Consider the following 15,528-nt stretch of genomic DNA (forward strand, 5'->3'; position numbering starts at 1 on the left):
CCAATGTGAACTTTAAATGGCCCAAAAGTGTCCCGCATGTGCACTGGAGACACGACGAACGTCAACCGCAGTGAGCGTGCTCTGTGTTTACAGAAGTTGTCCAAACATGGACGCAGCATTGAGCACCTGGAGATTTTAAAGTTCCTCTCGTACCGGAGCCAGAACATGAACAACTTACTTGTTTTAAGGAGGAGACTGAGAAGGAGAAAGACGAGGTTTTTAGCCGTGGCGTTTTGTGGGGCAGTTCGATGAAAGGAATGTGTGGATGTGGAGACGTAGCCAAGAGTGGTGAGTGGCGATGTGCTTCGCTTCAGTGACACTTAACAATTTTCATATGACGAGAAGAACGTTTGTGTACATTTGTGGCTTGTTGATAACGTGTAAGTGGATGAATGCTCCTTGGCCGTTCAGACTGAAGTCACATGTCAAAAGATCGGATATGTATCGGTTTTAGGAGCACATATCCAAGTGTCCTCGGTCGCATTTGAAAAAAATCGGATCTGTGTCGTTCAGACTGTCATTAAAAGATCAGATACAGGAGCATAGGGGCCAAAAAATGGGATTTGGGTCACTTCAGGCTGCAGTCTGACCGTAGCCTTAGAGGATTTCAGCAGATTTCAGACTCTCTCGGGGGCGGGGTTAGTTCTATCAATCAGGTATGAGTGGATGTTCGACTACTGAACTTTGAGATGTTTCTTCTCGTCATTTACACACATAGGTAAGACGCATCTCCCTCACTAACGTTCATTTAGCATCATAACTTATTTTATCACACGGCGATAAACTATTTGAGTGCGCTGACAATATCACGAGCAAACTCTTCACCTTCATGTGAACCCTAGATCCATGTGTTTCCTGCACAGACAGCGGCGTTTTCTGCACTCAGGCTGCTTGAGCATCTGCTGTGTTGGACAACGTGCCAAACAAAGAATCCGTTGATATATTTGCCACATCGTTTTATTAGCCGCAGGATTCAAAGTGTGAGAAAAGACCCACTTTTATTCTCTGGCTTTTAACACCGTGCAAGTTGTGTGCTCCTCTGTGTCTTTTATTTATTTTATTTTTTATGTATTTTATAGGTTTTATTTATTTATTGCTATTCTGTGATTTTGCTCTTATTTTATTTTACGCTTTTATTATTTTAAGACTAGTATGATTAAATCTGAGCGTTTATTTTACCATTTTATATTATTGTTGTTATTATTATTATGTATTTGTGCAGCACTTTGGAAACTGTTTGTGAAATGTACTATAGAAATAAATAGGGCTGGGTATCGATACAATTGCCGATACGATACATATCTCGATACACAGGCCATGATACGATACATATCTCGATACAGTGAGCTTTCAATTCGATATGATACATTTCAAATCGATTCGATACGGTTCAATAAAAAATAAAGGCTAAATCATGTCTGTGATACTAAAAGTCTTTGTTAAACCACTTCTTGTGCAAAGTTCATATGAAACACAAACATTTTAATCATCAAAACAGTTAAAATGTCAAATGTGTCGCATAAATGAGTTTCCTTTCACACCACAAGCAACAAAACTGTAGCTCTGTAACAAAATAATTTAGTAAAACACACCAAAAAATACTCTTGATGATATATCGATACACCAGCCCATGATATCGATACTGTATCATCACATTAAACGATACGATATATCAATATTCCGATATTTTTGCACACCCCTAGAAATAAAGTGGATTGGATTGGAATTTACGGTATCCTCTAAATATATATATCCTGTTTTTATATAAAGCATGGGGACATTTTCACAGTTTTCTTTCCACCCCTATAGACCCAAGTTTAAAATAAAAGCCTGATCTCTCGATGGTAAACACTGGGATCAGTATTGGGACCCACCACATGGTTCCTGGCGCTGCAGCCCGGGGTGCCCCTGCCCTGAGGCCGGGCTCCGCTGTAGTCCAGGTCCTCGTCGTTGAACAGTTCGTCTGTGTCCATCCCGATGGCTGCGCCCATGTCCAGACCCAACTTCTTCTGCAGCAGTTTCCTCTGGCGAGACAAGCGCTCCTTTGGGTCCATCTCAGCTGAAAATGACAACAGGAGAAAGTCAGGACAATGCAAGATGATTATATTTAAAACACGAACACGAAAACCTGATTATTATTCGATTTCTGGACCTGTAAGACATGCAAACTGTGAAATCTGATGTGAGTATTGTATTTTTTCGGACTATAAGCCGCACTTTTTTCATGGTTTGGGTGTTTCCTGCGACTTATACTCCGGTGCGACTTGTGTATTAAAATTTTCAGACCGACAGCCACGAGAGGCTCTAGTCTTGTGCGTCAGTATCTAGTACTACTGTTACCGTATTTTCCGGGCTTTTAGACGCACTCTTAAGCCTCCAACCCCATCAAAAAACAACTGCGTGCCCCACAATCCAGAGCGCCCTACACAGACAGCGACCGCACAGCGAAAAACACCCGCAGACACACTCATCACTCCACGCCGACGAGGAACGGAACGGAGGAACGAACCGAAAAAGCGAGTGCAACGTGCCACTTCTAGACACGACTGAACAACTGAGTCACTACGAACACGCCGACAATCCGTTGGTCCCAGACACACCCTCCCTACACGCCACAACTGAACAAAGCCCAGAGTCACCGTGAACGCCACAAACAAACAAAACCACTCACCCATCACACTGTTGTGTTTCATTTAAAGTCCGGTGCGGTTTATTTGTGAAAAAAGTTCAAAAGTAGACCATTTAATGACAGTGCGTCTTATAATCCAGAGCGTCTAATAGCTCGGAAAATACAGTACTCCTGTACCACTGTCACTCTACTGCGCATGTCTCCTGTAGAAAGAGCCTCTGTCCTGCTGCAAATAGTGAAATATGCAGCCGAAAACTGTAATCGAGCAGCAGAAAGAAAGTTTGGAGTGAGCGAGAAACTGGTGAGGGACTGGAGGAAAGCGGGGGGGCAGAACACAGCTTCACGGTAATTGGGCGGGTGCGAAAATTCAACTTTCCTGGAAGTCACTGGATGAATCGACAAAGCCTTAAATTCAAGGCAAGGCAAGTTTATTTGTACAGCACAATTCGTACACAAAGTAATTCAAAGTGCGTATATATGTAAATAGTTCTGCCATCATGTATCGTATTCTACATGTTAATAGGGTTTGGAAAAGTGTTAAACTTCAGCCTAAACCCCTTCGGTCTACAGAATAATTGTATTTGTTTTGTTTTTTGTTGTTTTGTTAAATCATTGTTATATGATGCATGATTATGTTAACTGACCGAAGAAAACAAACTACTACTAGAACTAAAGTGTTTTACAGAATAAGAAATACATTAAAATCCCAATAAAAACAAATCAAAACATAAATAATCATAATTCAAATTCAAATTAAAAAAGAGTGACATAAATTAGAGAGAAGAGTGTGGAATGAAAACCTTTCAGTCGTACGCACAGTGAAACAGAACAGTTTTGAGTCTGGATTTAAACGGTGTCAAAGAAGAGTCCCGTCTCACATGTTCAGGAAGACTCCCAATTCAATGACAATCGAAACCATCCTGTCGGGATTCAGAAAGGCCGGAATAATTCTAACTGGAACTGATGCGGAGTCTGACGACAGCGACGCAGAAGAGGAAAACAACGCTCTGTTTACCTCATGGATCTACTGTTTATCTCTGGAGGAAGCGCAGAACAAACAAAGAACTGAATGGATTTAGTGATTTGGAGTGAGATCGTGAGTGAGATTGGTAAACTTATGTTCTGTTGTTTATGCTTTAACTCTTTCCCCCATGAAGACGACATTTGACGACCCCCCTGAACCCTTAATGACGACTTTTGACTCCTCCGCTGTATCACTAAAGACGAGATTTGACGACCTTTAGAAATGGCTCGGTTTTTCACATTTAAACAGAGACTGTGATCGGTGGGGGCCACTACAACCCACACTAGACTGACCAATAGGATTCAAGGATATGTTATCGCCGATTTTTTCCGAAGTTAATCGAAATAGTGACGATGGTAGCTTCCGGAAAAAACACAACACGAAACACGTGCAATGGAAAGATCGCGGCGCTGCGGCGCACAGTTTTAGAAATAATGAGGAGCGGACGTATTTTATGGATAAGTTTAGAGAAAGTGACTTTTATAGATTTCAAAGTGATGATGTTGAAGTTGATTATAAAGTGGAAAACAGCGATAGCGACGGACTTTCGGGGAGAAGATGAGAATGCCGCTGATGCGTCTGTGTGGAGTCCTGCGATGTCCCAACAAACTATCTGAGCTTTATACTCGATTATGAACCAAAATTGCCCTGAAATCTGGATGTTGCCCAGGCCAGTCCTTTAAAATATTTCAGTCTTTTTTTCCAAGATGCGATGTATAACAGAATCGCTACAGAAAAAACGCTTATGTGGAGCTCTGCACACGAGAAAATAGCCAAGATGACAAATACTGGACACACACTGACGGGGAAGAGTTTTATTATTATATTATCATATTATAATAAGCTGAAATTAGTGAATGAATAAAAAGCTAAATGAGTTGAATAAGTTAAATGGAAAAAAATTAATTGGGTGCACACAGGTGTACAACAGGTAAAAACAGGTGCACACTTGGCTATACTGTATCTGGTGATATGAAATCTGTTTAAATACTTTGACAAAGTATATTTTTTTATGAATATAGTACTCAGAACATGCAGATATCAGATGCTGAATGTAGTTTTTTGTTTTCGAGTTTGCACCTGACCAGGTAAACTCTCATTTTCAGTGAGCTGTTATACACCTATAAATGAGTTGAATCACATTTAAACATCCATAAATGAATAGTTCAGAGTCTAAGGTTTCCAGAGATACAAATATGTCTGTGTTACAATTAAGTTCATGAGTGTAAAAATCATTTATAATCACTCGTGGAAGTCTGTTTTCTTTTATGCACTTATGCTCTATGGGTGTAGCCCTAGTAACATATGTATGGGTTGTTCCTAGTAGGCGTCCAGGGGGGAAAGAGTTAATTATCTGAATACTGTTACGTCAACATATTAACGCTTTTTCAGTCTGTTGTTATTACTAGAACTTGTCTTTTAAGATGAAATGTCAGTTCCTGGTCTCTGATTTTACAAAATACATTTCCCCAAAAAGTGCGACTTACATTTTTTTCTTCTTCATTGCGCATTTTTTGGCTGGTGCGACTTACACCCCGGAGCGACTTATAATCCGGAAAATATGTTAATCAGATGGATGGAAATTAGATCACTTTGCTGTTTACATTTCATTTTAATCTTCAAAACATCATCTGTTAATCAGATTTGGACTGTGCAAGAAACCACAAAACCTCTAACACATAAACCAAAACAGAAGCTACAGCTGTCAAAGTGTTCAGTGATTTTTAGATTTCGAGTCAAATGCGAATAACTGTTGATTTAAAAACTTGAAAATAGTGGTCTGCGTCCATTTTTTTAAACAAATGTGTAAAATATACTAATAAACTTTAACAGGAGAGAACGACACTGGTTTATTCATGCTGATTTTATTTATAATTTCACTTAGTTTTCCGAATATGAGGGAACAGAGCGAGTGGCTGGTGATATAAAACAGTTTGCTGCTGCTGTCGTCGTCACAAATACACAGTGTTGCAGATAGTATTCAAAGTCACCTCCAAAACCATAGAGTTATATTTAGACGTTCGGTGTGAGGCCTGGCACAGAGACGCAGCAGTGGAAATATGGAAAACAGGTTTCGGGCCGTTTCTCCTCAGCGACTATTCAAATTAGAGTCAAATATATTGTTATTTGCTAGGATTTTTATGACTAAAATGTATTGTGTATCATAATAAAGGAGAAATGGTCACTACCGGGTCTAAACCAGGTCTAAACCAGGACTAAAACCAGGACTAAAACTAGGACTAAAACCAGGTCTAAACCAGATCTAAACCCAGGACTACATCAGGATTAAACAGGACTAAACCAGGATTAAACAGGACTAAACCAGAACCAAAACCAGGACTAAAAGCAGGACTAAACCAAGTCTAAAACCAAGACTAAACCAAGTCTAAAACCAAGACTAAACCAAGTCTAAAACCAAGACTAAACCAAGTCTAAAACCAAGACTAAACCAAGTCTAAAACTAGGACTAAACCAAGTCTAAAACTAAGACTAAACCATGTCTAAAACCAGGACTAAACCATGTCTAAAACCAGAACTTAACCCACATCTTAAACCAGGACTAAAACCATGTCTAAAACCAGGACTAAACCATGTCTAAAACTAGGACTAAACCATGTCTAAACCATGTCTAAACCAGGTCTAAACCATGTCTAAACCAGGTCTAAACCATGTCTAAACCATGTCTAAACCAAGTCTAAACCAGGTCTAAACCAGGTCTAAACCATGTCTAAACCATCTAAACCAGGTCTAAACCAGTCTAAAACCAGAACTTAACCCACATCTTAAACCAGGACTAAAACCATGTCTAAAACCAGGACTAAACCATGTCTAAACTAGACAAACCATGTCTAAACCATGTCTAAACCAGGTCTAAACCATGTCTAAACCAGGTCTAAACCATGTCTAAACCATGTCTAAACCATGTCTAAACCAGGTCTAAACCAGGTCTAAACCAGGTCTAAACCAGGTCTAAACCAGGTCTAAACCACATCGCTGCAGTTCCCAGTCCTTGAAATACTGTCCGACATAAAACCGTTCCGTGAAGCTAAAAAAGTTTGAGGATCACTGGTCTTGTCAATAATAGTAATGATCAGGTTTAACATTTGTTTGAAGAGTTTAATGCCATACTGCGGAACTTTCCAGGCAAAGCATAACATCTGACATAAGTGTCAGTATCTGCTGCTCCTGTTCCTCCTGTACCACTGCCACTTTGTCTCCTGCAGAAAGAGCCTCTGTTCTGTCTGTATCATGTCAGTCGATCGCAACATTACTTCTGTACCACTGAAAATGTTAAATTTAAACAAACATACAGACAACTGAAACCATCCTGTCGGGATTCAGAAAGGCCGGAATAATTCTAACTGGAACTGATGCTGAGTCTGACGACAGATACACAGAAGAGGAAGCGACGCTCTGTTTACCTCTAGAGGTCATGGAGTTGCTCAGAAGTGACACCGAGGATGAAGAATTGAATGGATTTAGTGATTTGGAGTGAGATGGAGAGTTTGTTAAACTATAACATAAACAACAGAACAGAACAAGTTTATCTGAAGAACTGTTCATATGTGACGTTAACAGTCTGTTGTTCTCTGTTCTGTTGTTATTACTAGAACTTGACTTTCAAGATGAAATGTCGGTTCCTGGTCTCTGATTTTATAAAATAAATTTCCCTCCAAAAGTGCAACTTATAGTCCGAAAAATACGGTATACGGTTACTTTTCTAGACGAGGTCTGACTCCTGTATGGAAGATAATTTGTTCCACTGCACTTTTAATTTTAAATACAGCTGAATTTCTCGCTTTGGATTTTCTAACTCTTAAAAATTTCAACAACTAAAACTCATAATAAAAATAATTCAAAATCCCTTTTTCAGTTTACATTTTCAATATGTTTCAAATTCAGAATAAAAATATTCAGTACATATATTTTCAAGCTCTTAAGATTCAACAGTCAAAATTCAGAGTGTGGTATTCGCAGTGAAAAATTTCGCAAAACAAAGATCCAAGACACTTAAAAGAAATGAAACAGATGAGGTTTTGATGAGGTTAATTCTGACTAATCAAATAGCTTCACTGCATCATTTCCTGTTTCTTACCAGGTCAGATCGGATCACTTTAGATTGATGAGTTATGACTTTGGCATCTTGAATCTTTCCTGCGAATTCTTTTCACTGCAAATTTTACACTCTGAATTTTGACTGTTGAATTTGAGGGCATGAAAATGTTTATGCTGAATATTTAAAAGGTGATTTCTTTATATATATTATTAAATTTGAAACACTTTGACGTTATTGAATGTATGCTTAAAATTTCAGCAACTCACCCTACTGTCTTCTTTTCTCTCTCTCTCTTCCTCTCTCTTTTTACTCTTTTTTATTAATTTTATTTTATTTATTTATTTATTTATTATTATTATTATTATTTTTTATTTTTTTCACCATCATAATTATTATTATCTTTTGATTGTTTGCCTTTGCTTCATTTTTGATAATATTTGGATTTGGTATTTATTAGTAAGATGGTGTTTTCCCTTTGAAAATAAGAAAAATATAAAAGGAAAAATAATTGTGATTTGTAAATCTTGTATGAGTATATTGTGATTCCTTAATAAAAATATTTATAAAAAAAAAAAAAATTCAGCAACTAAAATTTAGATTAAAAAGAATTCAAACATGTTTTTTCAGAGTAAAAAATTTGAGAAATTCACAGGCATTTAAAATTCAAAATGTGATGGAACAGATTATCTTCCGTACAGCTGCTTGCCTTCATGGAGATGAAATCATAACACTGAATTTATTGTGCTTGGGTCTCGGGGAAAACAGACCTTCAACTCGAGAAAGTCCAATGGAACGTCCAATCAAATCCAAGTCCCGAAACACAAACTCTGGTAGTTCGGAGCAGATCGAGTAGGTTGGATTTACGTCACAGTGCACACAGAGAATTGTCTTTTCATCATTTTGATTAAATTATGTTAAGTTGCGTATGTGCAGAGTGTCTTCTGAAAACTTTGTAGTGACATTTAGACTTTCTTTCACATCATCTGACAGTAGATTTTTTTTTTTCTGAACATGTAAAAGTCAAATTGCCATAACTGAGTCGCCGACAGCAAACGTTAATTAACAGACTCTGAGGCTACGTTCAGACTGCAGGGCTTAACGCTCAATTCCGATTTTTTTGTAAAATCTGATGTTTTGCGAGGTCGTTCACATTTCCAATTAAATGCGACTTGTATGCGATCCCCTGTGTGAACGTTAAATGGCCCGAAAGTGTCCCACATGTGCACTGGAGACACGACGACGTCAACCGCAGCGAGCGTCTCTGTGTTTACGGAAGTTGTCCAAACATGGACGTGAGCATCGAGCACCTGGAGATTTTAAAGTTCCTCTCGTACCGGAGCCAGAACATGAACAACTTACTTATTTTAAGGAGGAGATTGAGAAGGAGAAGGATGAGGTTTTTGGCCATAGTGTTTTGTGGGGCAGCGGCAGCGACGTCTGTTGAAAGGAACGTGTGGATATGGAGACGGAGCCAAGAGTGGTGAGTGGCATTGTGCTTCGCTTCAGTCACACGGAGTTCATTAACAATTTTCGCCTACTTCAGCGCAGAATAGTGACGTTTGTGGCTTGTTGATAACGTGTAGGTCGGGTAAATGCGCTTTGGCCAGATCAGATTTGTATCAGTTTCAGGAGCACATATCCAAGTGTCCTGGGTCACATTTGAAAAAAATCGGATCTGTGTTGTTCAGACTGTCATTAAAAGATCAGATACAGGTCACACAGAAGCCAAAAAATCGTATTTGGGTCACTTCAGGCTGCAGTCTGAACGCAGCCTAAGACGTGAACTACCTCAGGGTTCAGTCAGAGCGTTGAGTTCTTAAAGATTTGGATGAAGCCCTAGTGAGTTATTCGTCGTCTGTCCCAAATGTCCTTCTACAGACTGTAAATGGGATTCATAGGCATCCTTATTTTCCCCAACTGTTGCTATGGAATGTATTTACAACGAATGTCGGGAGAACTGACTCGGATTTATCGACTACGGACGTTCAATAGAGCGCAGCAACAGGCCAATAATGTTTAATACAAAACAGACAGGGGCAGATAAATTTAATCATGTTTAAATGTAGATTTGTGTTGTAATATGGGGAGTTCTTCGGTCTAGGATCTAGTTAAACCAGGTTTCAACCAGGTCTAAAACAGATCTAAAAACAGAATTAAAACCAGGTCTAAAACCACGTCAAAAACCAGGTCTAAACCAGGCCTAAACCAGAACTAAAAGCAGGTCTAAAAACAGGACTAACACAGGTTTAACTAAACCAGAACTAAAACTAGGACTAAAACCAGGTCTAAACCAGATCTAAACCAGGGCTAAACCTGGACTAAAACTAGGACTAAAAAGAGGATATAATCATTAAACAGGTCTAAACCAGGACTAAACCATGATTTAATCGGGACTAAACTAGGACTAATTCAGAACTAAAATCAGGTCTAAACCAGGTCTAAACCAGGACTAAAACCAGGATTTAATCAGGACTAAATACAGGTCTAAAAAACAGGACTAACACAGGTTTAACCAAGACTAAACCAGAACTAAAACTAGGACTAAAACCAGGTCTAAACCAGATCTAAACCAGGTCTAAACCGGACTAAACCAGGGCTAAACCTGGACTAAAACTAGGACTAAAAAGAGGATATAATCATTAAACAGGTCTAAACCAGGACTAAACCATGATTTAATCGGGACTAAACTAGGACTAATTCAGAACTAAAATCAGGTCTAAACCAGGTCTAAACCAGGACTAAAACCAGGATTTAATCAGGACTAAATACAGGTCTAAACGCAGGTCTAAAACCAGGACTAAATAATGAATAAAACAGGACTAAACCAGGACTAAAACCAGGTCTAAACCAGGATTTAATCAGGACTAAACGCAGGTCTAAACGCAGGTCTAAAACCAGGACTAAAACCAGGATTAAAACCAGGACTAAAACCAGGTCTAAAACCAGGACTAAATAATGAATAAAACAGGACTAAACCAGGACTAAACCAGGACTAAAACCAGAACTAAAACCAGATTTAATCAGGACTAAACCAGGACTAAACCATGTCGCACCGCCACAGCCCCAAATCCCCCAGTCCTCGAAATATTGTCTTATTATTGTATTATTGTTGAGCTAAAAAGGTTGAGGTTCACTGGTCGAGTCAGTAACAGTAATGATCAGGTTTAACATTTGTTTGAAGAGTTTAATGCCATACAGCGGAACTTTCCAGGCAAAGCACAGCATCCTCGATGGAGACAAGCAGGTGGCAAAATCATAAAAATGCATCTTGTATCTATTTTAAGTCCCATCAGAGCAGTGGATTCTGATCACTTTCATCATGTTGCATCATCTTAGTGTAAAAAAAAAAAAACATCTTAATACAGCTTCATATTTACTGCAAAATTTGGATGAATAAGACACTTTTGCTACAACATTTTCATTTTAAAGTGAAATGTTTTAAATTATGCAGGATACATGTCTGTGCAGAGAGCTGTGTACAAACCAGTTTTGTCGTCCTGCAGCTCAAACTCGGCTCCGGCGGATCCCAGCAGCGACGCTCCATGTTTGAGGAGCCTGGAGATGTCGAAGTGAAGGAAGCTCAGACGATCACAGGACGCCTCCTCTGGGGACAGGTCCTCACACGACTCTGGAGGGAGGCAAACACAAGGGAGAAGAGCAATTATTACCAAAATCAGGCAGGAATCCCAATAAGGAAAAATAAGGCATGGTTAAGGACGCCAAACACTACAAGCTTTTTGGGTTTTAAACGATTTTTCAATGTCAGTCTTTCCTGCAGCACTTTATAGTTAAGTTCTTGACAACAACTGGCCCCGCTCCTCACTTTTTCTCCATGCACGGAATCACCGCACATCCCGCTCCTCACTTCTTCTGCGTGCACGGAATCGCCGCACATCTCGCTCCTCACTTTTTCTCTGTGCACAGAATCGCCGCACATCCCGCTCCTCACTTTTTCTCCACGTACGGAACCTACGCACATCCCGCTCCTCACTTTTTCTCCACGTACGGAACCTACGCACATCCCGCTCCTCACTTTTTCTCCATGCACGGAATCTCCGCACATCCCGCTCCTCACCTTTTCTCCGTGTACAGAACCTACGCACACCTCCGCTCCTCACTTTTTCTCCATGCACGGAATCACCGCACATCTCGCTCCTCACTTTTTCTCTGTGCACAGAATCTCCACACACCTCCACTCCTCACTTTTTCTCCAACATGCACAGAATCTCCGCACATCCCGCTCCTCACCTTTTCTCCGCGTACGGAACCTACGCACATCTCCGCTCCTCACTTTTTCTCTGTGCACGGAATCTCTGCACATCCCGCTCCTCACTTTTTCTCCATGCACGGAATCTCCGCACATCCCGCTCCTCACTTTTTCTCCATGCACGGAATCTCCGCACATCCCGCTCCTCACTTTTTCTCCATGCACGGAATCGCCGCACATCCCGCTCCTCACTTCTTCTCTGTGCACGAAATCTTCGCACACCCCCCTCTTCACTTTTTCGGCAGCACCACTTTGCCTAACCAATTTTCTGTGGGAAACACTGAATATGCGACCAAAAGCGCACACCACAGACACGAGGAGAATCTTATGAGACTGAGATTGCCGATCGCAAAGACTCCTGGGGGATATGTCTGCGGACCACAGGTTACACAGTTGTGAGCGCGATCGCGTCATCTGTTTCCTGTCAACAGTAAAACCACTCGCTTTGAGACTCGTAAGTGTTCAAAAGATCAGAGCACTGCACTTCTAGTTTAGATACAAGACAAAACTCTTATTATTATTATTTGTGAAATGTGGTGCAAAACTTCATGTATTCATTCATATTCATGTATATAATGACGGACTGAACAGAAGATGCAAAAGTAGCGTCATGTTTTCACTTTTTATTCCGGGTTTAGATGAGTGTTTTCGGGAGCAAATGCAAAAGTCTGTGGAATTCGACTGGGTATGCATGCCAGGTGACTAGGTGGTGATGTATGTAAAGTAAATGCGTACGTGACCTGAAAAGATCTGACCAGAGTTTTGCATCTTGGGCAGTGTACGCTACGGTGGAGCGTATTCAACTTTTCCACTCTGGAGGGTGGTTTTAGATTTTTGCATTTTTAAGCTCCAAAAACATCGTCACCGTCTAAACGAACGGCACTTCAGATAAAATATTTTGTTTTTACCTGCAAATGTTCTCGTGTAAATAGGCCCTAAATCATAAAAGATTTGAGACAATGTACACAGGAAGTGGAGTCAGTATAGTTAATCTGCAGCTTCACCTCGATCCGTGTGTTGTGTGGATGTAAATAGACACACGTGAGGAACTACTCTTGCCTTTTTACTTTTAACGAACACCTCAAACTGGAACAACTTCAAGTGAGGTGAGTAAAGTCGTCTCATTATTTTCGCCATTTCCTGAGTTTGTATCTTACGCCTCTGTGTCTGTCACTCAGTCTGCGTCTGATGCTGTTTTATTGTCTGTTACCGCAGCGTTGTTGATGTTTGGTGGTTACGATCTGACACAGCAGCTCAGAACCAAAATCGGGCAAATTCTCCTGTTGTGTGTGGCGGCCTTTAGACAGGGATGGGTCGAATCGTGATCTCTTCCGTGTGACAATATGCTTTTTTGGTAAAATCTCATGTCATTATTCACAAATTTTCCCTTGCATGTGGCACTATGCTCAAATACAGCCACTTTTTCCAACCCACTTTTCCAACTGGATAATATAATACTAAGTTTACAAGAATCATGATCTGGCTTCAAGATATTTGTGATATTCACTTTTATAATGTTATATGAAGAGTTAATTAGCAAAAACAAATAAGTGTGATTTTAAAATGTCATCTTAGCCTTATAGTTTAGTCTTTGTATAGAAATGTTTTCAAAATCCAAATGTATTTTACAGAAATCTCAATAATATTCCATCCCTCCTTGATAAAATCCACTGTAAATTATTATCATTGTTGACAATATATGCAACAAAAAGAGACATACTTTTTTGCCAATTTTTCAGATTAATTGAAATCTTCACACAGTAAAAGGAGCACTGTGTAACATTTCCGATGGTTCACCTGTTTGTCATATTTCTAAAAAACAGGAGTGTTTGTCTCTCCACACATTTGACCTGTAACTTTGCCAATCATTAATCAGAGCGAGCGCAGGCCAGGGTCTCGGTGAATTTTGTTGAAAAACATGTGTGTCTTCCATTTGCAGATTTAGGTATACATTAAAAGTGCAGGCTACATACAGTTACTTAAAAAAATAAAATTAAATAAAAAAGGCTTTCAACATTTATCTCCTGAACTTGAACAAAACTTCTAATCATCCTAATTTCCTCCGTCCCTGCATGAACTCCAGTGCGGATGTGGAACGGTTTATTTAACGGATTCGGATGGAGCTCTGATGTTAAACCAAAACAGAGAAACAACTATTATAAGTAAAGTACAGGCCCTTTAAAAAGTCTTGACCCAGTTCATGACACACTGCATTTTTCCATTTCTATTCATATCCCGCTGAAAGTAGGGCTTTGCTGTTAAATATGCTTTAATGGTGGTTTGGTCATTTCTAAAACCCTGTGACTGTTTGAGAAGTTTGGGGAAGAGTTTAGCCTTCAGGGAGAAATCTGAACTTCTGAAAATTTGACTTTGTTTCACGTGGTAATCATTAAAACTGGAAATGCGTGGTTAGCATGCTACCTGCTGAGCCACACGGTCCACAGCCTGAGGAGAATGCAGCGTTCCGAGGTGCAGAACCTTTTTTGGTCACTCATCATTCTCCTCTAGAGCCATAAAGACCTATTCATACTTCATAAGAACATGAAACCAGGGTTGACTGAACAAAATAATGTTCAGCCAGCTCCTGTTCGACAGTTCTCGGCTTGTTCTCGACGCCGCAGCTGAGCAGAACTTTATGTAGAACATCGTCAACGCTGTCCGACATCTTCGCTCCGATTGGTTATTTATGTGGCCGTGGTTTATCTGCTTCCTTGCCGGGCGGAGCAAGAAAAAAATGGATGGTTTTGAGTTAGGGATGTACATTCGATGAAATTTTATGAATCGATCGTTGGGAGAATTAACATCTGATTTTCGATTAGTCATTAACTTTTTATATAATAAGTATCATCATTATTATTACTATTACTAATCTGCATAAATAAACTCAACTTTACGACATATAAACCGTAACGACTCTAGAGCCACATCAGCCCGTTTGACATTATAATGTGTTTAATTCAGCTTTGTGCAAGTAGAAACAAAACTAAAAACCGCATGGCTAATTTGCATAAACTAAGCGGAGAGAAAAAAAAAAAATGCTCTTGTGCGCTGATGCGGTTCAGCTTTTGTTGGACTAAGGCTGCGTTCAGACTGCAGCCTGAAGAGACCCAAATCCGATTTTTGACAGTCTGAACGACAGAGATCCGATTTTTTCAAATGTGACCCAGGACACTTGGATATGTGGTCCTGAAACCGATACATATCTGATCTTTTGACATGCGACTTCAGTCTGAACAGCCACCTACACATTATCAACAAGCCACAAACGTCACTATTCTGCGCTGAAGTAGGTGAAAATTGTTAATGAACTCCGTGTCACTGAAGCGAAACACATCACCACTCACCACTCTTGGCTACGTCTCCACATCCACACGTTCCTTTCAACGGACGTCGCTGCCGCTGTCCCACAAAACACCACGGCCAAAAACCTCGTCTTTCTCCTTCTCAATCTCCTCCTTAAAACAAGTAAGTTGTTCATGTTCTGGCTCCGGTACGAGAGGAAATTTAAAATCTCCAGGTGCTCAATGCTCGTTTGGACAACTTCCGTAAAC

General features: G+C 39.9%; 2 protein-coding genes across 2 annotated transcripts in view; both read right to left on the reverse strand.

Annotated features, from left to right (window-relative positions):
- Positions 1 to 15,528, reverse strand: part of btaf1 (BTAF1 RNA polymerase II, B-TFIID transcription factor-associated) — a 104,829-nt gene that overhangs the window by 74,835 nt on the left and 14,466 nt on the right. Inside the window, 2 exon segments of the mRNA XM_055162835.1 lie at positions 1,875 to 2,059; positions 11,195 to 11,338. Coding sequence (XP_055018810.1) covers positions 1,875 to 2,059; positions 11,195 to 11,338 — 329 coding nt within the window.
- The window catches only part of blnk (B cell linker), a 288,551-nt gene that overhangs the window by 57,001 nt on the left and 216,022 nt on the right, over positions 1 to 15,528 (reverse strand). The gene's annotated exons all lie outside the window — the stretch shown is intronic.

The sequence above is a fragment of the Boleophthalmus pectinirostris genome, unplaced genomic scaffold (assembly GCF_026225935.1).
Source record: "Boleophthalmus pectinirostris isolate CB_2022bp ecotype Guang Dong unplaced genomic scaffold, ASM2622593v1 HiC_scaffold_5, whole genome shotgun sequence".
Taxonomy (NCBI): domain Eukaryota; kingdom Metazoa; phylum Chordata; class Actinopteri; order Gobiiformes; family Gobiidae; genus Boleophthalmus; species Boleophthalmus pectinirostris.